Source organism: Taudactylus pleione, unplaced genomic scaffold (assembly GCF_031769625.1).
Source record: "Taudactylus pleione unplaced genomic scaffold, aTauple2 ptg000967l, whole genome shotgun sequence".
In the NCBI taxonomy this organism is placed as follows: domain Eukaryota; kingdom Metazoa; phylum Chordata; class Amphibia; order Anura; family Myobatrachidae; genus Taudactylus; species Taudactylus pleione.
In genome coordinates, this window is record NW_028285368.1 from 8488713 (window position 1) to 8516531 (window position 27819).

Sequence of the window (27819 nt, forward strand, 5' to 3'; positions counted from 1 at the left end):
CAGGTTTTAGGAGGGTTGTGGTTCTGGTCTGACCTCCCGTTGGTGTACGCTGGGCAGAACTTTGACCCTGGGAGCCTGTTCTGGGCCTTCCACTGGATGGATCTGGATGAAAACTTCAGAGGGGTGGCAATTGGTCTGGGGTGCCTAATGGAGTGGTTGGGGTCCTGGTCGGACCTAACGACAGAGTGCGCCTGGCAGCACTTTGGCCAAGGGAGCCTGTTCTGGGCATTCCACTAGATTTGGACAACATCACATAATAAAACTTAATAACTTGAAGATTTAAACCCTGGCAATGCCGGGTACGTCGGCTAGTTGTTATTTTTTAAACGGGCCTAATACTTTGTATCTAAATGATGATTCGGTTGTTGGTGATTAAATGTTATATGCTAATAAGAATCTCATCAATAAGTGATGCATTCATTTTTGTCACTCCCTAAGGCACATGTAAAAATATTGCTGTAGTCTATTTCATTGAGGTCACATGGAACAAGACGCAGTACCCTGAGAGCAGACCATGGAAACACATTCCATTCTGTAGCTAGTTACACTAGTGTACCTATTTTCAACCTGATCTTATTGTTCTCATGGAAGATCATGCCGCGCCTTGCCCATTTGCATTCTGCAAGAAACCAGTTACGTGGGTAGACTTCATAATCTCAAATGTATGTTCCCCCTCCCTGGCTTAAGGGCATAAGAAAAAAGAGGCCGCAGTAATGAGCATTCTAAAGCTATTTCGCTTCCATTTCAATATGGTTCCAATGTTCTGGTAGCCCATTGGAATTAATATATATTACCATCATAGCTTGCTTTATTTCTAGTTGTTGGTCAGTTTTGTCTGTCTTTGTCCTTTTTTGAAATACTGTATATTGTCAAATCTATGTGAACCACCACCAAAACCTATGTTGTACTATAGTATAACTTTATAGTTATACACAGTAAATAAACACACTACAGGCCATTGATACATATTAAATCCTGTGAAGTTATCTGCATTTAGAAATAAAAACTATGGGTGTCTATGTACTAAGCCTTGGAGAGAGAACAGATGTAGATAAAGTAGTAACCAATCATCTACTCTCACTAGACAGGCCGTGATTGAAAAATGACAGGAGCTGATTGGTTGGTACTTTATCTCCATCCACTTTATCTCTCTCCAAAGCTTATTACATAGATCCCTATGCATGCCCAGCCACGGACGCTCCTCCCATAGGCCGTTGCGAGGCAGAGCTGTGAGTGCCAACCTACGGCTCTGCCTCCCCATTAGCTACCTGTGCCCGGACCGGGCATCCGCAGTGCAGCAGCATTAACTGCATCAAGAAAGCAGGGGCCAGCCAGGGCGAGTGAGTTCTTTCTCACTTTTGGCAGGGCCCACTTTTAGTAAATGAATAGGTCCGTTCCCACAGGACACGCTATGATCTAATTTAACTGTGTGCACTCTACTGGAGGCTGTGTCTCCCCAGCCAATCGCCATGCTGCCTTCAGTTTCTCCCTAGGCAATAGTCATGCTGCCTGCAGTGTCTCCCTCCCTGCCCGCCAGCGTGCTGCTCTGCTATTTCAATCAACAGCTCTTCAGCAGCACCTCTGCATCCTTCTCCTCGGGCTTTGCACCCCTTCCCTGCCAGACACTGTATGAATCTCCCGGCTGCAACATCAGCATTGTTGCACCCATCATGTTGTTGGTGCTGGGACCCTCTAACTTCCTACGCTCCATCCATGACTCCTTGAGCCTGCTCTCCGCACACTGGACACTGCCCAGGTCAGGAGGGAGCTGGAAGCTCTACACCCTGGTGCTGAAGGACAAGCTGAGGCTGCAGCTCATGCTGGTCTCGAAGCAGGAAGGAGGTAAAACTGTGCTCCGTACTGTCTGCTCCTAACCCCCTCCTTGCCCCCAGGACTGCCCCACTGTAATTTAATTAATAAAACTTCTGCACCTTGCTCCTTCAACACTCCCTGTGTGCCTCTCCCACCATCCCTCCCCAAGTTACACATGTATAATTCTATGTACTTCTATAACTAATCATCCCACATGTGTATGAAATTGATCATACTGCGTGGAATACTATGTATACTGTATCTCATAAAATACATGCTAGGGAACATCACCCAAAAATTTGCCTAGGGCACCAAATTGGCTAGGGCCGGCTCTGGAGAGAGATAGATATGAGAGAGAGAGATATAACCTTGGGATATGGTTTGAAGCTTGTGTTCCTTGCCTTGTTTTTCTCTGCACTTGTTGTGTGTTCTTCCAAACCACGCAAAATTTTATTTCATTTGGCCACAAAACTTTTGCCTACAGCGATACTCTCTAGCCAACATCAAAGAGACTGTTAGTGCTGGCCCTACTTTTGCAGGATGTCACCTGCTAGAGGTTAATTGTATTCATAGGAAGACTGTAAAGGATTACAACCGAGGAGAGTCCTTAGCTGCTGAAATTCCTGGGTAATCATGCGGATAAGTGGGACGGTTAGAAAAGAGAGGAAGGAGGGGACAGAGAGGGAGAGATAAGGAGTAAGAGAGGGAGACAGGGAGACAGGGAAAGGACAGAGAGAGCAACCATGCACACTGCCTGACTGTTGCATCATCATCTTTCTTATGGGTACAGGCACTTAACTGCATTAGGCCCTGCCCCCTACCTATACACCTGCGAATGGCAGCAATAGGTCAGTGAGGGGGCAGGGCTTCCATAGTCTGGCTGCAGTACGGACGGTCAGTCAATGTGTGTGCTGTGTGATGCTGCCAAGAGCCAGCCATGTAGAGTTCAGAGTCGCCAGGTTCCAGACTATATTTGCAACAGTGTGGGGTCCCCTGGGCGACTGCCCCGTCTATAACCTGGCCCTGTGTGTAGGTGCTATGTAAATAAAGGTAAATAAGACATACTGTTGAGTGAAATCTGAAGTAAGCATTTATATTTAAAAGCGAAATTGTACAAGATAAATTCACTTGTTTGTTTACGAAGACTTTTTTATTTTAGGGTTTGGGTTGAAACTGAGGCAGGGATTTCACCCAAAGAGCACAGCTTACTATTCCATCCTGGCTTGTATTATTTTAGGGTGTGTGTGTGTATATATATATGTGTGTGTGTATATATATTGAGAAAAGACAGGCTTAGTTTGCTGTATTTTAAATACTATTTGTCACTCCATTACTAAAAATTATTATTATTGTCGCCGTATCTACCTATCTCGTTGTGAGATAAATAAATATATATTTTTAGATGTTTCCTCATACATCTAGCCTCATTGCACGTTAAACATTCCATCTAGTTGCGCCATGAAGTGGTGTGACTAGATAGTGCAGAGCATCTTATTATGTGACTTTATACCTTCAAATGCATCTTATCCGCAATGTGAATAGGTAGCACAAGCGGCTGCTGCTTATTATAATGATATGCAGCATGCCTATGTTCTGTGAGCGAGTGCGGGTTTATCTGCATACGAAATGCTACATTACACTGTCAGCGGCTGTAACACTGTAACGTAGCATTTTGCATACAGATACACCCACAGTTGCACACAGAACATAGGCATGCTGCATATAATTTTAATCAGCAGAAGCTGCTTGTGTGTCCTATTCACATCACTGTGCGAATTCATTGCATTTGAAGCCAAAAAGTTGCACGAAAAGACGCTCGGCACTACCAAGTCACACACCGTTCCGCGGATGGATGTGTGTATGTATGTATATGTGTGTACGTGTGTGTGTATGTATGTATGTGTATATATATATATATATATATATATATATATATATATATATATATAATATTTTATGTTGTACACTCGCAATGTGTCCACGCTCTTGTCAGATGTACGGTCTCCTGGGGTGGCAGACTATACATCCAAGAAAATCCAAGTCCTCATTAATACAAAAAATAAGTCCAGGGGTCCATTAATTTTTTTATATATAATGTGTGTGTGACACTGCTATATTTGCTTGTGGAATAATTGTAATGTAACACTGCACTTAATCCGTTATCAGATAAGAAATGGATAAAGGATGTAAGTGATGTGGTTTCTTTTTAGTTTGTAATGTCTGTAGCTGTGCATAACCTCCCAGCCTGACCGCAGATCTCACCCTCCAATGATTGTAGAAACTCTGTTAGTACTTGCTACATATATATATATGTATATATATATATGTATATATATATATATATATATATATATATATAATGATAATATATGGTTTCTCAGCAGTGACCCCTCTTTTCCCTGGTTTGATCTATCTACTGTTGACATGCACCCTGTTAATTATCATAGTTTCTGATGATGCGTAGGGTCTGCAACTGTATATAGAATGCCTCCAACCTAATATTATACATACATACAATGCACTGAAGTGCCAAAAGTCATGGGACAGCACAGTGGCCAACCACGATTGCTTAATAATCGTAGCCAGCTAATTGAAGGACTACATAAAGGGTCATAAGGTGTATATTTACCAAATTAAGGGGTCTATTTACTAAGCAGTGTTAGGATATAGAGTGAAAAGTGATTAGAAAGTGAAAAGGTGCCAGCCAATCAGCTCCCCAGTGTCATTTTTCAAACCCAGCCTGTGAGATGACTGTTATGAGCTGATTGGCTGGCACCTTTATCACTTTCTTATCACTTTCGACTCTGTCTCCTCACACTGCTGAGTAATTAGACCCCTGAGCTTTTAGATGTGGAGATGTTGTCCATAGCAACCAATCAGATTATGGGAAGTATTCAATTTGAGGCGAAAACCCGTTAACGGCGATGTCATTTTCGCCCGTTTTAATTATCCTCGTATTCAATTTCAAAGACTTTTCGCCGGTGCGAAACGTCTTTGAAAAATACGGGGATTACTCTTCTCCACACAATAGGTGGCGAAAAAAAGTGCAGAATTGTTTGTTATGGGGTGCAGGCTTAAAAAAATAGCCTGCACCCCTGGGAATGGCCCCTAAAATGAATGTGTTTAAAGAAAAAATTGGGACACCACAAAAAAAATAACTTTAATTTTGGGGTAAAAAAAAAAAATATATGGGGGACAAAATCCTTAAGTAGCGAAATAGATTCAAGAGGGGATCCCAAATATGCGGCAGGTGTTGTCTTCATAGCGGGTGGTAGTGGCAGGTGCATTTTTGAAGAATTTTTAAAATGCACTTTAGGGACTTAAAAATATGCTTGCACCCATTTTCATGTACCCCAAACTTGATGGAAATAGTTATGCTATTCTTCACCCCTTCTTCTTAAGCCGCATTTATTCACCTGCCGTGGCTATTACAAATCCTGACTTCATTCAGCAGGCAAATATGGGGCTACCCATAGTGATCCCCCATTTCTGGACATCTTTAGGGGGTGCCAGGAACAATTCCCAAAAATTCCCTGATTTATTTCTATACATACCTTTCCGCTGGGTCCCGATTCCGCAGCTTCTGTAATTGAATACGGCGATAAGCGGGCATGCGCCCGATACTTTATCCCCTGCCAAACCTCCAATGTGGAGCGAAAAGTCCGGCATGCGAAAAATCCGGACTTTTCGCTCCAAATTAAATACCCCCCTAAATCTATTATCTTCTAGAAGGTGCTAGTTAAATGTAAAGTAGAATCTTATTGGTTGCTATGGGCAACTTCTCCACTTCTAAAAACTCTCCCTTTAGTAAATATACCCCTTATGTAGTCCTTCAATTCGCTAATGATTACATTTAGTGTTTCTCTTGATGAATGAATCAGCCTATGAGTCTGCTTTTAAGATGACAAAATATAACACATATGGATCCCCCAAGATCCTTTTTTTTTTTTGTCCAGCCTTTGACTTGATCTGCGAAATTTGGCAAAATATTACCGTATTAGGTACAGACAAGGCTTGTATAATTACCCTTACGATGAACTGGGTGGGGTGTGAAATACCCAGTAAGATTTAAATTCCTATAACTTTTTTAAAAATACTGCGCACAAGGTTGACGTTTTATGTAGCTGGAGTTGAAACGTCAGTTCGCATAGTGACGGCGGTTTCGTATGGTGAGTGCTAGCGCAGTGAGTACACATGCGTAGAGTGAGTGTGGGCACCTCATACCTCACCTGGTTCGGCTCCTGCCTTGATGTCAGCCAGGAGTGATCTCCTTAAAGGTGCCTACACACTAGACGACTCGCAAACTATACGATTTAGTCAATGATTTCCCTTGAACTCCCAAGCACTCCCGGACAAACTATCGTGCATAAAACTGTTCAGTCTGACTAACGATCTGCGAGAAATCATTAACAAGATTGGCAGATCTTGTTGCATGGAGGGAATATCTGAAGATACGACCCGCGGGACCGCTTATAGTTTGTGGACACTGCACGATTTCTCATTCCGATGCGTCGGAATTGGCCAAATCATGCAGAAAAATCGTCTAGTGTGTACCCAGCTTAAGAATGAGTTTATTTTAATTATTTCTAATTGTCCATAAGTTTATTTTTTACTAAAGATTGTGATTTAAACTTGTTCCAAACATCTTTTTGATAAAGGTTGTTACTAGAAGGCTTATCATTTTTGTTTTAAAAGATTAAAGCGTTTATTCCCTTTTTTATAATTTTGTTTTATTTTATACCTTAAGCGACAAGAATTGATGTTATGACAGTCGGAACTACCGTTGTACTAAATTATACCACTTTTACACCGAAATTCCTGGTCTGACCCAGAGTTGGAACAGGGCTCCAACCCGGATCAGACCTGGAATTTCCCCGGCGCTGACCCATGATATTCCCGAGTCGGCGCCGTTCACACTGGAGCCGGGTGGACGCTTGGAGGTGACGTAATCTCCAAGCGCCACTGAAGCCGGACCAATCGGCTGGCATGCGGCACGCTCCAGGTCATCGAGGCCCGGAACGCGCCGTTTACACTGCAGGGTTTCACGGATTATTCCTGTGTTAAACCCTGCAAGTTACCTGGGTTGGATTGCTGGGTCACTCGACCTGGCGATTCCACCCTCTCCCCTTTTACACCAAGGAGCTACCCAGGTTAATCCTGCAATAACCCGGGTTTTAGCTCTGGTGTAAAAGAGGTATAAGTATACTTATGGTGAAACATAGCATGGGGTATATGAGACTCCACGTTTCAGCATGTTGATTTTTTTACATGATTGACTATCATGTTAGGGTAAAGAAATGCATGAAAGCATTTATCATGTTTCCTTTTATACAAATGTGGAGGGTTGTATGGCATACTTGCCTACTTCTGGGGTTTCCTCCCAGTAGCTACTGGAGCTAATGTGATATATCCAGTTTGTCTTTGTGTCTAATTTGTAGGTATGCTCTAAATTTGTATCTATTTAATTATTAAAAGCTGAGTTATCTAAATCGCAAGACTAGTTTAATAATAGTGACAGGATTATCATCAATTTGGACACTTGCATTAGTATCCAAACCAGATGAGATCGGGCTAATTGACTATAGGCCCCCATACATAAGCAGTCTGAAAACCACAATTGAACAATTTGAAGATTTATTGCCCGATTTTAGGATTTCCCAATCGAGCAATCTGCACCCATACATTACAGATCTTTTTCAGTGATTTGCACATCGATTGCAGCAAACACAGATCTGCCAATCTTGAAAGGCCCATCATTTTACTAGTAACGGTCTGCAAATCTGCTGATCATGGCCATACACTAGCAATTTACAGCCCCAATCCATCTGTGAAATCCAACATGTTGAACAATCTGATTTAACAATTCCAATCACTTTTTGGTTGAAATCTGTGATCTTTGAAGTCCATACATTGCAGAATTTTATACACAACAATTGCAAATTGCGGAATTGCCACAATCGATTGCTGATGTATGGGGGCCTTATCGCTTCAGTCCATGTTAACAGATTGCATTGTAGCCGGAATATGATAGTCTGATGCAAACTCTTAAAGGGGCTGCATTCTATGCCTTGCCTGATACTTACTATATTTAGGATTGTTATTCAGGATGACTGTCATTTTCAGTTCCCATTTACACAATTAAATTTTGCCCAATTGATAATAAGTATTGGCTGTTATACTGCAGTATGTGTTATGCTGGCCACACACAGTGATATTTTACCTGATCTGGCCGATTCCAACACATTGGAACGACAGATCATATAAAATATGGCCAAATCCTGAGTAAATCGTGAGTCCCCACTCACGATCACGATGCGATGCGCGTCCCTGCTGGTCGCACATCGCATCGTCAGATCTGCTGTGCAGTAGGGCAGATCTGACAATCTAGGACATGATGCACTTTGAAAGTCTGGATGCAGGAGAGATCAATTGAAGATTGGACACTAAATTGTGTGCAGAGCTGCCGGGGAGAGTTTCAAGGGAATTCGTACACAAATCGTACACATCGGCTGATCGTGTGCAGATCGCCATGTGTGTAGCCACCTTTACTTGCATACATAGAACTCCCAGTTGTAATGGCTTGACAGCTAGAATACAATAGAAAAACAGCCTACCGTAATCTGCATGCAGTTTTTTTGTTTTCGCTCATGTCTTATTGGATGCCTTTGCAGCTATACAGCTTTTCATTAGTGCTAAGTATGCAAACTCAAATAGAAATTTTACAAAATCACGTAGAAGAGCATAGGTATTACTGGTTTGTTGGGGGGGAGTTTATATGGTGCACGATGCAATGAAAAATTGCATCATTGTACACATTTTTTTCCAGGTAATGTAACTTTAATAAAATGAGGCTGAAATGACTACTAAGGCCCGTATTCAATTAGAGGCGAAAAGTCAAAATCTGCGGAAAAGTATCGCGGATGATGTCATTTCGCCAGGCGGCGTTTCCGCCGTATTCAATTCCAAATACTTTTCGCGTACGCGAAAATTCAATGCAATGTAATCAGCGGAGAAGTTTTGCCCATGAATAGCAGGCGGAAAAAAGTGTAGTATTGCGGTTATGGGGTGCAAACTTCGGGAAACGCCCCTGCACCCTTGGGACCGTCCCACAAAGATTAACTGTGTCAAAAAAAAAAAAAAGACTTCAGAACACCCCAAAAATGTACTTTAATTTTGGGAGCGAAAAAGATCAAAGTTGGGGGATAAACTTAAAAACTAGCAATCGACTACAGGGGGGTCCCCAAGTATGGGGCAGGTGTTTTTTGAACGCAGGTGCTTGCGGTCGGTGGATTTTTTTACGTGATTTAAAACTTCACTTTAAGGACTTCAAAATATGCTGGCACCCATTTTTATGTACCCCAAATTTGCGGGGAGTAGTTATTTTCTCCAAAAAATACTGTTAAATGCAGCAATTGTCACAACTTAAGTACCCCAGAAACCTTCATTAGGGCTAATTGAGGGCATCTATAGTGATCCCCAATGTTAGTGCTTCTTTTGGGGGGTGTCAAGCTGAGCTCCCCATTTTTGACAGAACTTTTTGCCTGTTTCAGTTTGAATAAAAGTGGCCTATGGCAACAGTGTATATTTAATGTTTTAAGCCTAATGTAAGGGTACATACTTAAGCAACCCAGCGGCCAAACTGACGTCGTTCACAGATGTGTGTACACACAAGCTTAACAATATATTGTTTGTTGCTGTATGAAAGATATATTGCGTAGTGTGTACCCAGCCTAACACCACATGAAAACTATCTTTTGTGAATATAGTCTACTGGAATGTTGTCATCATTATGCAACTTTGTTTAAAATAGATATTTGCAACCAGGCTAGTTCTTTGTTTTGTGAATGTATTTATTGGTTTGCTAGACTGCCACCTGTCAGTAGTGGGGAACTTCCTGTACTTCTGCTCATAGCAGAAAATGACACATGATAATGCATATATGGTATGATCACATGCTTCAGGAATGATGAGAAGAAAGTTGATAGGAATTATTTTAAGTGAGACAATGGACTAGACTCTTTCTCTCAATCAAGTTCTGGATCTAGGCCTGGATTTGTAGACAAGTCACTATGGCTGGGGCCTAGGTAATAAAAAAAAAAAATTGAATGCCTGCTAGAATAAAATCATCATTTGATTGTGTTCTCATTTACTGGAATACATTATTTTATAAGATGTAATTTTCTATAATGCGGGGCAGTGGAAATATGAAATGTAGGCATACCTACCAATAATTTTAATTTAATTTTGATTTCTTGCAGTAAAAAGAGAAAGGCATATTTGAAAATTGGATTAACCTTAAAGGATATGGGTGTGATGTCGGTTAATTGGGGTGATTTTGGTTAATCAGTGCAATTGTTCTTGATTTATGCTGGGAAATATGAGTTATGTATGAGATGATCACCAGGGCCATCTTAATATAATACAGGACATGGGTTTCTCTGCAGTATTGTGATAGAAGCAGTTGGCCTGTTTCAGACCCGGTCGCGAGCGCTGAGCGATACCCTACCACAAGGATCTCATCGCAAGCCCAATGGTCGCGATGGTCTTGACCATTGCGACCATCAACCTGGCCGCTCACTATAGCTGTGGGTGGTCACCCAGAGCTATGCGAGTGGCCGGGAGGCCGCTCCAAAAAAAACAAAACGCCCTGATTCAGAGCGAGTGCTCTTTCAGAGCGTCCGCCTCTGAATCATGCCCAGTGTTCACACAGCCACCAGTATGCTGGTATAAGTGTCAGACCAATATGGAGATCTTGTGAGATATAAACTGAGCACATAAAGCATGCCATCATGTGGGACAGAGTAGGAGCTATTTCACACATGCCGGTTCTTGTCGGCCAGGCAAAAACCGTGCCTTTCATAAGCAGCGGCTTTGACCCGCTTTTTATGTCAGGATTTTTTCTTTTATTTTTTCATTGTTCACACTACTGGCGTGCAGTGACGGCACGGCCACGGTACGGCACCGTTCTGCATAGTAGTCTTTTCCGGCTATATCACGTCGACCGTGCCGTGTGAAAGGAGCCTGTCCTTTCCCTGCAGTACTATACTTCACAGCCGGTTAAATACCGGGCGGCTTTTTGCCGCCCGGTCAAAACCGGCATGTGTGAAATAGCTCTAGCTGTCCCACACTTGTCAGTATAGTTGGCCTGAGCAGTCCCCTCCTATTATCAACAAGACACTACCAATACAAGCAACAGCACTTTCTTGCATCAATTGGTTACACTGGTGCATTATAGACATTGTAGTTTGCAATGCTTCAGGTTCATTTACATGATATATATGTATAACTATTATAATGCTTGAATGTGCTTTTGATGCTTCCTATAAATAAGCTTCAGCTGATCCCTTCAACTCCATTGCCTACTTTGGTAAGAAAAATGGTATCAATGTACTGCTTTCCCCAATAATCTAGTTATCACCAACTCTGAGTTGAGGCAGAGGTTACCTAATCCCCATGTCCTCACCACAAAACATGAGGGGCCACAGCCACAATAGCAGGTGGGATGGGATCCTGTATTATAAAACCATGGAGGAAGCGATGAAAACTCCTTCTCGGTGGGTGGGGTCAGCGTGCAGCCACCAACGCACTGCCTCATTCACGTGACTGAGGGCACGCTCATAGACAACACTATGAGCACAGCGAGTGCTGAGATGAGCAGCTTGGATATAGGCACTCGTTAGGGATAGCCATCAGTGGGTTAACCATCGATGGTACCATTGGTGGTTAACCTCGATGGTATGAAACCATAGATGTTTCAACCACCAATTGACATCCCTGCTTTAATAGTTGCTGAGCAGTGGGCCAATCAGAGTGGAAGCGGGGCTTCACGGGTCATGTCGGGGGACAGAGCTAGGCTGTGTGTCCTGTTAGGGGAAAAAAAGCATCCCCTAGCTCTGTGCCATTGACAGCAAAGAACCATTGCATCTCCTCCCTCGATGGCAAAACCATTGGCCATTGGTGGTCCCTAGCATCCCCAACTCATCGCACAGCCAAGGAGTCTGGTAATTGGGAAAATGGACTGGGGCAGCTGCTCCTCTCTAGTCTTGGACACTCCTCCTTATCGCCCTGCCCATTATTTGGTGGTGTGTGGAACGGATGTGGAGAGAGGGCTGGATGGAGCAATGTTGTGGCGATTTTACAGACTGAAGTATGACTCTTATGGTTCTTACAGGGGTATTCAATATGGGAGCGATAACATCGTTTTTGCATTAATATCGGAGGTATGACGTCATTATCGCAGGCTTTACTTTTACACCGTATTCAATTTGAAAGACTTATCGCAGTTTTGAAAAGTCTTTGATAAAAAAACGGGGATAAATTTTCACCATTGAATAGGTGTCAAAAAAAGGTGCAGAATTGAGGTTTAGGGGTGCAGGCTTAAAAAAAATAGCCTGCACCTTTCAGAATGACCCCTTGAAACGATCTGTGTCCAAAAAAAAAAAAAAAAAATCGGGACACCTCAAAAAAAGCACTTTCAATTTGTGGGCCAAAAAAAAAAATGTTGGGGAACAAAGTTAAAAAATAGCGAACTTGACTCTGGGGGGGTCCCCAAGTATGCCCCAGGTGTTTTTTTCATTGCAGCTCCTTGCGCAAGTGGGTTTTTCACGATTTTTTCAAGTCTCTTTAGCAACTTTAAAATATGCTGACCCCCATTTTCAAGTACCCCAAATTTGCTGGGCATAGTTATTTTTCCCCCCCAAAAAATCTAAATGCTCTTCTGCACCACTTTCTTCAAAGTCGCATTTATGCACTTGCGCGGCTATTAGAAACCCCGACTTCCTTCAGGAGTTAAAAATGGTGGTACCCATAGTGATCCCCCATGTCTAGACATCATTAGGGGGGTCCCAGGCATATTTCCCGAAAATTCCCGTTTTTGTTAACCTGTATAAAAAAATTAGTAAAAATTTAGAAAAAAAATTACATAATAAGGTCCCCCCCCCTAAAAGCCAAACCAGCCCCAGACTTGCCAGCCAGTGGTGGTTTCTAAAAATACGGGGAACAAAATATGTAGGGTTCCACCGTATTTTAGAAACCAGCACCAGGCTGCATGGACTAGTGCTGGTTTTAAATATAGGGGGCAAAAACGACGTGGGGTACCCCCTATATTTAAGACCAGCACCAGACCCAACCGACCGGGGTGTAATGCCACAGCCCGGAGACCCAATCACCGGGGCTCCAGGTCCAAAGCATTACACCCCAAGTTGGTTAGTGCAAGCCGGTTATCTCGGGGGAGTCGGGGACCCCCCAAAAAAGGGTACCCCCTCTCCCAAGCACCACAGGCTTACGCTGAAGCCTGGGGATCATCCCCATACCCCTGGAGCGGTGGGTATGGGGGTAATAGGGGGTCCAAATAATGTAACACTATTGTAGTTCCACTGTAAAGTACAAGTGCCAGCATGCCTGCCATTTTGCACTTGTGGAACTACAAGTGCCAGCAGACATGCGGCACCTGTAATTTCACTGTAAAATAAATAGTTAAAAAAAGACAAAACACACACCATGCCCAGTATAAATTTATACCATTATACCTACCCATTCACACATACTTACCTATACCAGATGTTCTGTCCTCTTCTCCAGTAGGATTTCCCAAACACATGGCCCTGTAAGGAAGATTTCATACTCTCCTACATCCAGCGCTGGTCTCTGCAGTAATCCATGGGATTAAAAAAACCAAAAAAACGCATTTACCCGATCCACGCTACAAGCTATCTGTATGTGTGTTGTCACACATAAAGATAGCTCCCGAATTGCCGCTGCCGGCACTTCACGGGGCATTGCAGTCCCGTCAGCCAATCAGCGGCAGCACTCACTGCACACTCCCACCCACGTGGGAACTGTCAGTTGCCGGAGCCAATCAGCGGGCGCTCTACAGTGAGCGCTGCCGCTGATTGGCTGACGGGACTGCAATGCCCCGTGAAGTGCCGGCAGTGGCAATTCGGGAGCTATCTGTATGTGTGACAACACGCATACAGATAGCTTGTAGTGTGTATCGGGTAAATGCGTTTTTTTTTTTTTTTTAATCCCATGGATTACTGCGGAGACCAGCGCTTGGATGTAGGTGAGTATGAAATCTTCCTTACAGGGCCATGTTTTTGGGAAATCCTACTGGAGAAGAAGACAGAACATCTGGTATAGGTAAGTATGTGTGAATGGGTAGGTGTATGTAATAAACTTATACTTGTCACGGTGTGTGTGTTTTTTTGTCTTTTTTTAACTATTTATTTTACAGTGAAATTACAGGTGCCGCATGTCTGCTGGCACTTGTAGTTCCACAAGTGCAAAATGGCAGGCATGCTGGCACTTGTAGTTCCACTGTAAAGTACAATAGTCTTACATTATTTGGCCCCCCTATTACCCCCATACCCACCGCTCCAGGGGTATGGGGATGAGCCCCAGGCTTCAGCGTAAGCCTGTGGTGCTCGGGAGAGGGGGGACCCTTTTTGGGGGGGTCCCCGACTCCCCCGAGATCACCGGCTTGCGCTGACCGACTTGGGGTGTAATGCTTTTGGACCTGGAGCCCCGGTGATTGGGTCTCCGGGCTGTGGCATTACACCCCGGTCGGTTGGGTCTGGTGCTGGTCTTAAATATAGGGGGTACCCCACGTCGTTTTTGCCCGCTATATTTAAAACCAGCACTAGTCCCTGCAGCCTGGTGTTGGTTTCTAAAATACGGTGAAACCCTACACATTTTATTCCCTTTATTTTTAGAAACCACCACTGGCTGGCAACTCTGGGGCTGGTTTGGCTTTTGGGGGGGGGACCTTATGTAATTTTTTTTGTTATTTTTTACAGGTTAACTAAAACGTGAATTTTGGGGAAATATTCTAGGGACCCCCCTAAAGATGTCTAGACATGGGGGATCACTATGGGTACCCCCATTTTTAACTCCTGAAGGAAGTCGGGATTTCTAATAGCCGCGGCAGGAAAAAACACCTTGCAAAGCTATTTAAAAACCCGATTTTCTTTTGCAGGCAAAAACGGGGTTACCCATAGTGATCCCCCATGTCTGGACAACTTTAGGGGGGTCCCAGGCATATTTTCCAAAAATTCCCGGTTTTTTCCTTAAATGGGGTCAAGGGTCATTTTTTAAAAAACAGGGATAATTTTTCTAAGCACTATAGCAAGTGAAAAAAAATGCAGAATAGGGGTTTGTGGGTGTAGGCTTATAAAAAATAGCCTGTAGTTTTGGGAATGTCCCCTAAAAAGGAAATGTTAAAAAAAATGTCCTAAAAAAATCGGGACACCGGGACAAAGTAACGAAATTATTTCTGGTGGGGTCCCCAAGTATGGGGCGGGTGTTTTTTTCATTGCGCAAAGTAGCGGCAGGTGCATTTTTGCAGAATTTTTAAAAATTACCCTTAGGGACTTAAAAATATGCTAGTACCCATTTTCATGTACCCCAAATTTGATGGCACCACTTAAAACAACGAAAAAAATAACCTAAGTGCTCTTCTGCAACACTTCTTCAATGTCGGGAAAAAAGCACCTGCTGCGGCTATTTAAATCCCCGACTTTCAATTAAAGGCTAAAACGGGGGTACCCATAGTGTTCCCCCATGTTTTTACAACTTTAGGGGGGTCTTACAATTTTTTTAAGGAAAAATTCGTAATCCAACTTCGGAATTTCCCGTTTTCATAAATTTTATATTGAATACGGGGATAAGCGGGAGCGCGCCCGATACTTTAACGCAGGTAAAAACTCTGATATGAAACGCTAACTTCGACAATGAAGTTAACGTTTCATATTGAATACCCCTCTTAGAGTAGTTTACGTCCAGCCTGCACTAGTCCTCAATGTAATGATTTATTGGTTTGTCTGGAGTAATGGGAGTGCTGTGGTGTCTTGTGTGGGGTAGTGAGGTGCTGGGGTGCCCTGTCTGCAGCTATGTGGTGCTAGGATGCCCTTTCTGCACTTATGAGTAGCAAAGATGGGGGGGGGGGGGGGGGGGGCGAGCATATTAGTCAAGTCTTTGCCCCAGGTGACTGAAAGCCTAGTTAGACACCCCTGTTACTTCCCTCAACCCCCCTTCATAAAAAAAATAGTATCCCATCTCCCCATGGTTTATATAAGGGTGATTATCATTCTGTATGTATATATATATTTTTTTTAATCTATATTGAAGTTTGGCTTAATTTGCAGTTGGCATCTGAATCTTCCTATTGATATATTACAATAATTATATGAGCAGTGGGTTAGCCTTGCTGCCTCATCGTTGGGATTAAGGGTTACGTTTTGGTCAGGTTTTTAAAAGTATGGAGTTTGTATTTCTCCTTGTGTTTGTTTCTCAGATTTCCCAGTTTCTTCTGACTGTCCATAAACTTACTAGTAGGTTAATTGGTTTATGACCAAATGGACCTATATGGTGAAAGCGAGTGTTTGGTAGGAAGTTTTGAATATAGCTCCACCCGGGGCTTGGACTGATGTGAATGATTACATATTATTACATATTGAATGATTACATATTCTCTGTACAGTGTTGCTTAGTATAATGATTGTTGGATAAATAACTTTGGGGATACCAGATGTCACCCGAAGTATAGATTTTTGTGTTTAGCTGGGTACACACCGAAAGATATATTGGCCGATCAATTGATCGGCCATCTGCTGCCCTTCGGCCAGTATGACCCATTGATATGCTTGTGAACAACGTCGTTCAGACATGTCGCATTGGCTGTGCTGCAGAGCCGATGGCAGATATATCTGGCCAGAATGCCCGTACACATACAGCAGACGTCATGGGAAGGGGGGCAGATACACCGCTGGCCTGCCCCCCGGCCAGAAGCAGATGATGGCCGTTCAGTGTGTATGAACGACCATCATCTGCAGATATACAGTGCATCTGGAAAGTTTTCACAGCGCTTCACTTTTTCCAGGTTTTGTTATGTTACAGCCTTATTCCAAAATGGAATAAATTCTACACACAATACCACATAATGACAACGTGTAAAAAGTTTTGAGATTTTTGCTAATTTTATTAAAAAAAAACTAAGAAATCACATGTACATAAGTATTCACAGCCTTTGCCATGTAGCTCAAAACTGAGCTCATGTGCATCTTGTTTCCACTGATCATCCTTGAGATGTTCCTACAGCTTAATTGGAGTCCACCTGTGGTAAATTCAGTTGATTTGACATGATTTTGAAAGGCATACAGCTGTCTATAGAAGGTCCCACATTTGACAGTGCAGTTCAGAGCACAAACCAAGCATGAAGTCCAAGGAATTGTCTGTAGACCTCCGAGACAGGATTGTCTCAAGGCACAAATCTGGGGAAGGGTACAGAAAAATATCTGCTGCTTTGAAGGTCCCAATGAGCACAGTGGCCTCCATAATCCGTAAATGGAAGAAGTTCGGAACTACCAGGACTCTTCCTAGAGTTGGCCGGCCATCTAAACTGAGCGATCGGTGGGAGAAGGGCCCTAGTCAAGGAGGTGACCAAGAACCCGATGGTCACTCTGTCAGAGCTACAGCATTCCTCTGTGGAGAGAGGAGAACCTTCCAGCAGTGGCGGATCCAGGGGGGGGCGATCGCCCCCCCTAGCGTCCTTGCTTGTCTGCTCTGGCTTTGGGACTCGGGAGACTGAAAACTCCCCAAGACACTCACAACTGCGGCAGTGCTGCTCGTGTCCTGGCACAATGCACAGCATTCCTAATGCCAGAGGAGCAGCGGCATTACATCGGCTCCTCCTTCCGCCTTGTATCAGTACCTCGGGTGCTGCTAGTAGCGCACCCACGAGTACTCAGGAATCCTCCCCTGAGAAACCAAATGTGTTTTGTTTTTTTTACCCACGTCGCAGCATTAGGCCGAGATTTGCGGGTCTATGGAGAGGGGCGGAGCCTAATTATGCAAACTGCTTGGCCCCGCCCCCATCAATAACCTGCTGTAGGCAGCATGTCAGGATGCCAATGTAAGTGAAAGTGTGTATGTGCATGTGTGTTTGTTCCTATCTAAGTGTATGCTATATATTTATGTGTGTATGCTATATATTTATGTATGTGCATGTGTTTGTTCATATCTAATGTGTGTGTGCTATATAATATTTGTGTGTGCATGTGTGTTCCTATGTAATGTATGTATGCTATATAATATTTGTGTGTGTATGTGCATGTGTGTTTGTTCCTATGTAATATGTGTGTGCTATATAATATTTGTGTGTATGTGCATTTGTTCCTATGCAATATATGTGTGCTATATAATATTTGTGTGCATGTTTGTTCCTATGTAATGTGTGTGCTACATGATATTTCTGTGTGTGTGTTTTGTTCCTATGTAATATGTGTGTGCTATATAATCATATATATGTGTGTTTATGTGCATGCGTGTTTGTTCCTATGTAATATATGTGTGCGATATATATATATATATATATATATATATATATATATGTGTAGAATGTGCATGTGTGTGTCTCCTATGTAATGTGTGTGTGTCTCCTAATGTAATGTGTGTGTGTGTGTAATATATACACCCGCCCTGGGGTGGTGCCAGGGTAGAAGAGAGGGGGAGTCAGGGTTATTATCATTAAACCGCCCCCCCCTAAATGGAAAGTCTAGGTCCGCCACTGCCTTCCAGAAGGATAAGCATCTTTGCAGCAATCCACCAATCAGGCCTGTATGGTAGAGTGGCCAGACGGAAGCCGCCACTTTAGTAAAAAGCACATGACAGCCCGCCTGGAGTTTGCCAAAATGCACCTGAATGACACTGACCATGAGAGACAAAATTCTCTGGTCTGATGAGACAAATATTGAACTCTTTGGCTTGAATGCCAGACGTTATGTTTAGAGGAAACCAGGCAAATACCATCCCTACAGTGAAGCACATCATGCTGTGGGGATGTTTTTCAGCGGCCGGAACTGGGAGACTAGTCAGGATAGAGGGAAAGATGAATGCAGCAATGTACAGAGACATCCTGGATGAAAACCTGCTCCAGAGCGCTCTTGACCTCAGACTGGGGTGACGGTTCATCTTTCAGCAGGACAACGACCCTAAGCACACAGCCAGGATATCAAAGGAGTGGCTTCAGGACAACTCTGAATGTCCTGGCCCAGCCAGAGCCCAGACTTGAATCCGATTGAACATCTCTAGAGACATCTGAAAATGTCTGCACCGACGCTTCCCATCCAACCTGATGGAGCTTGAGAGGTGCTGCAAAGAGGAATGGGCGAAACTGCCCAAAGATAGGTGTGCCAAGCTTGTGGCATCATATTCAAAAAGACTTGAGGCTGTAATTGCTGCCAAAGGTGCATCAACAAAGTATTGAGCAAAGGCTGTGAATACTTATGTACATGTAATTTCTAAGGTTTTTTGTTTTTTTTAAATTATATTTGAAAAAATCTCAAAAAAAACTTTACACGTTGTCATTATGGGGTATTGTGTGTAGAATTTTGAGGACAAAAATGAATTTATTCCATTTTGGAATTAGGCTGTAACATAACAACAAAATGTTGGAAAAGTGAAGCGCTGTGAATACTTTCCGGATGCACTGTATCTCTCTAAAGTGTGTACCCAGCATTAGAGTCAAAGGGATGCAAAATGCTGCCAGTGATATGCTGCCATAACTTGGAATGAGGTTAAAGACTGTAATTGGCATAGAATTGGGTACTAGACTGGTGAAAATTGGGTGCTGATAGTGAATGTGCAGGACATGCAACCTCCATCTTACCTCCTGGTGCTTGGTAATGCACTTACGCCCCTTTTGGTCAGCACTTACTTTGCAGCCCATCTCCTAACGTTTTACAGCGACGATTCAGAGCTGCATGCAATGCTGAAGCTAAAGGAGTTGATTTTTTTTTTTTTGCTACTGCGCATGCGTGAAAAACCCTAAAAACCTATAACACATTCCTTACATTTTGTGCACGCACAGAGGGGCTGTTGCGATTGAATGGCATGGTATTGGAAATATGATGGGCTGTGACTTCAGACAAACGAAAATGGAACATCTTATGGGTGTGTCGCTGAAATGGTTGCACAAAGAGACTTAAGCACTCTCACTGGAGGCTGCACTGAGACAGAAAATCTGCACCTACCCTGGGGCTGGTGCAAGTTTTGATGGTGGTGTCTCAAGATGCACCAAACGCTATTACAGAATCTAGAAATGCACAGTGGGCATCCCAGTCCTTGCACAGTCAGACACACACTTATACACCAGGGGAAGGGCTGATGCGACTATAGTCTCATATAGTCGCAAATGTAACAACGGCAAAAGAAGTTTAAGTGGTCGCAGCAGCGTGCAACTCAAAATCAGGCCGAGTCTCTCTGGGAAGCTTGCTTGCTGTGCCACTTCTGCAGTTCACTGTCACCTGAGATAAGGTGATCCTCTTCCCTTATGGCAGCCATAGTCCTACCATTATGGTTATGAATGGCTAAATTAATGTTTTTAAATTGTGTATAATGTGTATGATTTATCAGCAATTAGGGTGATTTCAATAAAATTGGAGAAAACATCTAATGATCTGAAAACAATACATATAACAGTGTGACAAATATGAATTTTCCCGATACCTGCTATTTTGCACATAAGTGAACAATTTATTAGGGACCCAAGTCTCAAATTGCTTTATTACAGGGATAATCTATATTTAATTATAACTTCCCTGATAGGGAAGCTCTATAGTATTTTCTTGTTTCATGGAATAGCCTGTAAGTGATGTAGGGTGTATGACCCGATGTCTTACCTAAAAGCTACATTGTTAAACAATGTAAGGAAACTGGAAGTCATGCATCATGTGTACGTCCCATTATCCCCCATTACTTTCTGATAACAATAATATCGCGGGGCCAGTGTGGGGAGAGCCGGCGGTACAGGGACGGGGCGGCCCGGGCCTTTGTTACACTGCAGGGTGTCTCATTACAGGATGAGAGTTTCTCTTCAATAATTGATACATGAGACAATCGGCCGCACGCAGGAGGGGGAGGCCGGGCAGCCCAGCCAGCAGCTGCTACTTCCACAGCCAAGCGGCGGCAGCAGTGTTTCTATGGGAGATCATCACCACTAATCATCAACCTGTTGAGGAGAGCTGGGTGTTGTTGTCCCCTCCCTCCCATTCATCCGCGCCGCGGTGTGTGTGTGCTGGAAATGACAGCCCTCCTTTGTGTCAGGGTAATTTGTTTATCTACTGCGTGCAGCTTCCTCCTCTGCCCCGCTCCCCCCTGACTCGCCCCGTCTCCCGGAGCTGCTCCTCATGCTGGAGGCCTACATGGCTGCCCGAGCCCCGCAGCACCCTCTCCCGCGGCCGCGCCTCACCGCCTCGTCTCATCTATGCTCAGGGGAGCTGCGGACACGCAACTAATGAAGGTAGCCGTACATAGCGCTGCCCCGGCCCCCTCCCCCCTGCTCCGGGCTCTGCTGCCACTTTCCACGCAACTTTCCCACAGCTTCTAGTTACTGACACACACGGAGAGTGAAGGGCGTGTAACTGGCTCTACACTCCCAGTGCTGCTGTGTGTGTGACATGGAGGGGTGACTGCTGGCTCAACTTCACTTTCATATGTAACCATAGAGCCATACACTCACCTCACACACACACACACAGACCGGGGCCGCCGCCGTGCTCCTGGCTTTCTGTGCCACACACACAGCATCTATGTGCTGCTTATTGTACGTATGTATATATGTGTGTGTGTGTGTATATATATATATATATATATATATATATATATATATATATATATATATAGTGCACATTGATAATGAAAGCTAGACTGTTCCCCTTACCCACCCAGAGATGACACATTAAACCTGCTTGGCGGGTGTGACCCAGTCGCTGAATTATTTTGTTGCAGTGCCAAATCATATGTTGTTTTGTAACCTAATGTAGTGGGATTAGTTTGTTGTAGGTTATTAAAAACTGTCTTTCACAGCTCATTAGGCTTTAATTAAAGTGTCATGATGAGTTAATATATAATTGAGGATAGAAAAATACCAGTAAAATTTTATTTATTTTTTTTCTCCAGAATTCCCCTCCGCTTCCTTTTTCGTGTTACATAGAATGACAGGTCTGTAGGTGACATCACACTGACTGCTGATATATTTGTTATGAGCCTATCCCAGTTTATTGAGGGAATACAATGCCTCATACGAGGAGAAAACAAATAAGGAACTGCAATACAGGGATAGTAGCAGTATGAAAAAACAAAATACTCACCAAGCACATTACTATTCATATTGTAGGATATACTTTATCTTCTAGGGGTCTATGTACTAATAATCACGGTAATGCCGTGATTATTATGTACCTAACTCGCCGGGGATATTTTCATATTTAATAAAAATATCCCGGCTATGTACTATGGGGAACTCTCAGGGAGAGAGGTTGCGGTAAACTATGTCCCCGCAAATTATATCCCCGGCATTTAGGAGAAGTCTTTTGCAGAAGTGAAAGACTTCCCTGGGGGAAGCTGATGCTGTGCGCATGCGCAGTGTCAGCTTCCGGCACTGGCTGGAGGCACAGGGGAGAAATTGAAAGATCTCTCCTGTACTTGGAGCCCTGATAGGCTTACAGTAGTATACACTACACTATCTGAATATGGTGTAAACTGCCAGGGCTAAACTCCAAAAAGATGCGCTTTTTGGAGTTTAATACATAGGGGTCAGATCGTATTCCCCATTGATAATAATGGGGACTGTGATCTGCAGTGCTAATTAGCACTTTACTGGAGATTTCTGTGAAATCTCCTGCATTGTGTTATTAGTACATTAGGAACAATAAATAAAAGTTATGCAGAAACTGTAGTTTCTGCATAATTTTATGTAAAAATTAGCTTGATACATATGCCCCTAAGTATCGGTAATAGCGGTATTGCCGCTATTGTTATCGGTCCAACTTGCAGGGGATGTTTAATGAAAATATCCCTGCTATGTACAAAGAGGAATTCGCAAGGACAGTGGTTGCGGTAACCGCTGTCCCTGAGCGTTATATCCCTGGAAAATTGCGGAAGTCTCACAAAAGTGAAAGACTTTTCCGGGGGAAGTTGACTCTGCCCATGAGCACAGTGTCAGCTTCCGGAGCTGGCCAGGGGCTGCAGGGGAGAGATCGAAATAAGGATCTGAAGATGGTGTAAACTCCGAAAAGCTTTGTTTTTTGGAGTTTAGTATATAGGGGTTAGATCATAGTCCCCATTGATGATAATGGGGACTGTGATCTACGCTAATTAGCACTTTGCCGGAGATTTCTGTGAAATCTCCTGCATTGTGCTATTAGTACATAAGAGCAATACATACAATTATGCAGAAACTGCAGTTTCTGCATAATTTTATTTATCAAATAGTTTAGTACATAGTCCCCTAGTCATTCAATGGTGTGTTATATGCACACTATTTGTTTTAAGCGAAGCGGGCAACGTACAAATACTTTTGTTAAAATGGGACTGTCATGGTTGCAGTAATGCTTATGTATTTCCATTTACAATTGGGAGACTAGTCCTAGCTTATCCCATTTGTTTGATATAGTGTATAATTGACAAAATGCAATTTTCTTTTTGTGGATTGTGAAACCATTTAATATACCAGAAATGTTGGCTTTTGCTACTATTTGAACAATTGCAAACCTGAAACTGATTAAATAAAAAAATCTTTGTTAGAGTGAAACTTGCTGAGATTAGGTTGTGCTGTTGCCTGATATAGGCATGCTGAGTATACTGGAAGGCCCTTCCCAGCACATATATTATAATGACTTTGATGTGTTGTGCTGTTTTCAGCATTTTTTTTCTTCTTTTGGCTGTTGGTAAGACACAATCAGGTCTGATCAAGTATTTAACCTTATGCAACTGGGAGACATGCAATGATGTGTGAAACTTGATAAACTAGTTGTTTGCATTTGACACGTTTTGAAATCATACACTTGTGATACATGCATTATTGAATGTTTTACATAGATAGTTCAGACACAATAGTAGCAAATTACCATACTTATCAGAGATTGGAGAGAGAGAAAATTGTGAGAGCTAAAGTACTAATCAATCAGCTCCTAACTTACATTTAGGGGTCTATTCATTATGTTAATTATTGTATTAACATACTAACTCGCCGATGCGCCGGAGCAATTCATCATTTTGCTAATCCGAAAATCGTCTGTCTCAGTGAATCTCTTCACTGCTCCTATCGGAGCAGTAATACAAATGTGCGCATGCGTGACCTACAGGACGTCCAGAGAAAGGAGCCAAAGGGGCGGAGGGATCAGAAAGGACCCCTCTTCACAACCTGGGACTCCAAGGAGCGGGTTGCGAGCCCCGAGCGGGGGCAATCACCATTTGAAGATGGTGAATGTTCCCTCAGTCAAGCTCCGAAAATATTGTATTTTCTGAGCTTGATAAATTCTGTCCCCATACTAGTATATGGGGACAGCGGGCCATTCCGGTAGGCGCTACACAGTAGACCATTCGCAATGTCGTCAACTATTTCCCTTGAACTCCCCCGGCTACACCCCTGCCCTCCCAGACAAAGGATATATTGCATAAACTGGCCAATCTGACAAACGACCTTAATAATGATAACGAGATTGGCAGATCTTGCCTGCTATAGTCAAGATCTGAAGATGCGATGTACGACCCGCCGGTACACACATCGTTATCGTGAGATACTCGCAATTTGGAAATATTTCACACGATTTGACGTTCCGATGTTTCGAATCGGGCAAAATATAGTCTAGTGTTCATTTTGACCTGCTTTTGTAGAAATTAAGTGATGATGAATAGACCCCTTAAAAGCTGTGCTTGAAAGTTAGGAGCTGATTGCTTGGTACTTTATCTCCCACAATTTTCTTTCTCTCCAAACTTGGATAAATACTCTGAAAAGTTGAAGACCAAGCAAATTCTTAATGTGAGATCTTGGTAAAGTTGTGTATTGGTGTTTAAAAAATATCCATGTAAAAGAGTATGTGAAGTCAACTGATGACCTTCACGTTTTATCTATAGCAAGCGAGAGTTATTGTTTACTAGAAATGCAACATGTTCATTTTTAAAACTAAAAAAAAGTAACCTACTGCTTATGTAAAGCTGTGAAGGCAGGCTACTTGTGTATCATTCTGTCAGTTTGCCAGCTGATCTGCTATCTGTGGAGGATTAGATCTCAAGGTATTGCATTAGACCTCTGCAGACATTGGGTCAACATGCTGTATAATTTATCATTTAGAATTCTGTGATTTTATGGTATTTGTAACAAAGAAATAGGCAAGAAACCAAAAATAAGTTTCCCCACAGTAAGGTAATTCATACTTATGTAAATATCTCAGGAGATTTTTAGAAATGGTTTTGTTGAACTAAAGCTTTTTGTATGGGGATATTTTTATTTTGTGTACAAATCAGACCCCTACTTTGTCCAGTGAATCAGTTTGATAAGTGAACAGCAGCTTTCTCAACTGTACAATAAAAATCTAAATTCTTGCCTTTACTTTTACTATATATAGCTCTTTAAACTTTAAAGATGTTTTAAATATCAGAACTATTAAAGGTTTAGTGTTAGTGGCCACTTACACTTGTTTACATATATTCAAACAAGTATTTTGGACCCAACAAATGCCGGGTCACCTCAGTTTCCCTGTCCCGTCCTCAGTTTTGTTGGTCCCCTCCTGCTGTAACGATGTATTGTACTGTTATATGGGTGGATTGTGCAGTGTGTATGGTGCATGTGATATATTGTTTGGTGTGTACCCAGCTTTAGAGTTTTGTTATCCATAGCCCTCTTAATTATAAATCCCACTGCACTTTTTTTTAAATATGCCTCACTGTAGTGAAACATGGTTTTGCCAATGTTCAAATTTGCACTTGTTTTTTTTGCTTTGCTATGAACTCTGCATCAGCCCCAGAAGCTTTAGATTTCTGTGACACTTTAAGCCTATACCACATTTACCACATGATGCCTACAATATGAAGTGTGCATGCAGTATATCAATGATTTTTAATGGACGCAAAAATACAGGGCGTGCTGTGTTCATAGTTTTCTGGTCTGTATTATGTGTGCCTTGTGTATTTCTTAGGTTTTTCTTGGAGTGATCAACCCTGTATCAGGTGTCGTTTATGCAGTTCTCACCATGGGGTCTTTTCAGCAAGAGTGACTATGTTGCCCAGAATATTATCGAGCAACATCGTCACGAGTTTTTATCAATTATGATTTATTGCTGCTATTCAGCAATATTTTGAACAGGGACTGCGGTTGTGGTAACACGCTGTCCCTGCGATGTCACAGAAGGCATTGCTTTCGGGTTTCCGAAAGCAATACCTTCTATTTGTTCTTCTGCACATGCTCAGTCATGATCACCGGAATAGTCTCCGTCCCTGCTTACGGTGCCCGCAGACTGGGTAAGTATATCTCCAGTTTACCCAAATTGATTGACATGTGTATACAGGCTTTATACTAGCCTGTATACATGTATATTTATGTGCTTTTATATTTAACATTTAAATATAAATGTTAAATATAAAAGCACATAAATTTACATGCATAAAAATACATGTCAATCACTTTCGGCAGGTTTAACATGCTCTAGTTGGTCTTGCCTGTCGGCGGTCACCCGAAAACAGGCACGGAGAATGGGCGGGCTTACAATATGCTGCAGGGATTATGGGAAAATTTCCCTCTGTCCCTGCAGTTTTCGGGGATATTTAAGTATTTTCTTCATATAACGCCATTCTGAGATGGCGTTATATAAATTTAGATATTTTTCGAGTGATTTAACACTTTTTGCTTTGCTGAATAGCAAAAAACATTAAAGCACTGTAGAGATCAGTGGCTGATCCCTACAGTGCGGTACTCTGCGAGCAGGGAATTAATGGAGAAGATAATTGTGTTATCTTCTCCATTATCCCATTGCTGCATAGGGGATTTACATAAATACGGAAATCCATAGTTTCTGTATTTTTTTTTTATGTAAAAAATTATTGCTGAATAGACCCCCATGTGAGTTAGCTCCACTTAAGTGTACCATTTGTCAAATGAATAGGGAAGAAAAACACTTTGTTAAATGTTTTACTTTTTTTGGTACTACTCTATGCTTTGAACATTTTGAAGGTGCTTTGATATATTTTATGTAATTTCTACTGTCTCAGCGGCTGACACGAGAAAACCGGTTTGTTTATGACATCATGAAGTAGAGAAGAGATTATCAACCGTCTTGAAATGGCTTGGAGTAATTAAAAGATATTCCCTACCAAGAGCCTCTCACAAAACCTGGGGGTCTATGGCCTCCATTCATTAATGATCACTATTTCAATGTAGGCGTTATCTGCAGGTGCCAATATCCGGAATGCATCCCAATCCGCATGTTGGTAAATTTGGCAGCATCGCCCTGCCCGGCGCCGGACCTGGAGTGCACTAATTATACAGGTCTGCGATGAAAAAGCTTTTTTTAACAAATTTATGTGATACTTATAGGTTTTGGGTTTTGAACACGAAAATGATTCCTGATTTTGCATATCACATCACGTTTTTCAGAAAAACGTGTATTTATGAATTAATTTTTTTCATATTCTTTAAGGTAATAAATGTATTGTGCCTACATTTATTATAAAACATTGTCTTAAATGAATTCAGTCGGTAGTATAGAACGTTGCAATTCAGTTCTCGTCGTAAAACTTCCCAGTGCCAGATTAAGGTCCACATGGGCCTGGAGCTGAAATTTGCAAAGGGCCTAAACCCCATACTGTCTAAAGGAACATTGCACACACTACAACTACAAGGTGAGCTGGCGAAGGTGGAACCAAATACAGCAGATGCAACACAGTTTCTCCCTGTGCCGGCTCATTTTACTCCCTGCCTACCACCACCACACAGTACACACTACACTAGGATTTCCCAACCTCGGTCCTCAAGGCACACTAACAGTCCAGGTTTTAGTGATATGCATGCTTGAGCACAGATGGTTAAATCAAAATAACTGTGGTACTAATTAAGACACCTCTGTTTAAGTGTGGCTAGCCTTAATATATGGACTGTTAGTGTGCCTTGAGGACCGTGGTTGGGAACCTCTGCACTACACACACAAACTACACTACAGTGAAGAACGGGGTGAACTG

At 42.6% G+C, this 27819-nt stretch overlaps 1 protein-coding gene across 6 annotated transcripts in view; it reads left to right on the forward strand.

Moving 5' to 3' along the window:
• PTBP3 (polypyrimidine tract binding protein 3) overlaps positions 1-27819 on the forward strand; it is a 208270-nt gene that overhangs the window by 73695 nt on the left and 106756 nt on the right. The window contains exon 1 of one of the 6 annotated variants that reach the window (XM_088460108.1): positions 20794-20911. The exons of 4 other annotated variants lie outside the window; for them this stretch is intronic. In XM_088460108.1, coding sequence (XP_088316234.1) covers positions 20888-20911 — 24 coding nt within the window. In that variant the 5' untranslated portion in view covers positions 20794-20887. Of the gene's footprint in view, positions 1-20793; positions 20912-20940; positions 21107-27819 lie in introns of those variants that run through there. One more of the 6 variants, XM_088460107.1, reaches the window with a different exon arrangement.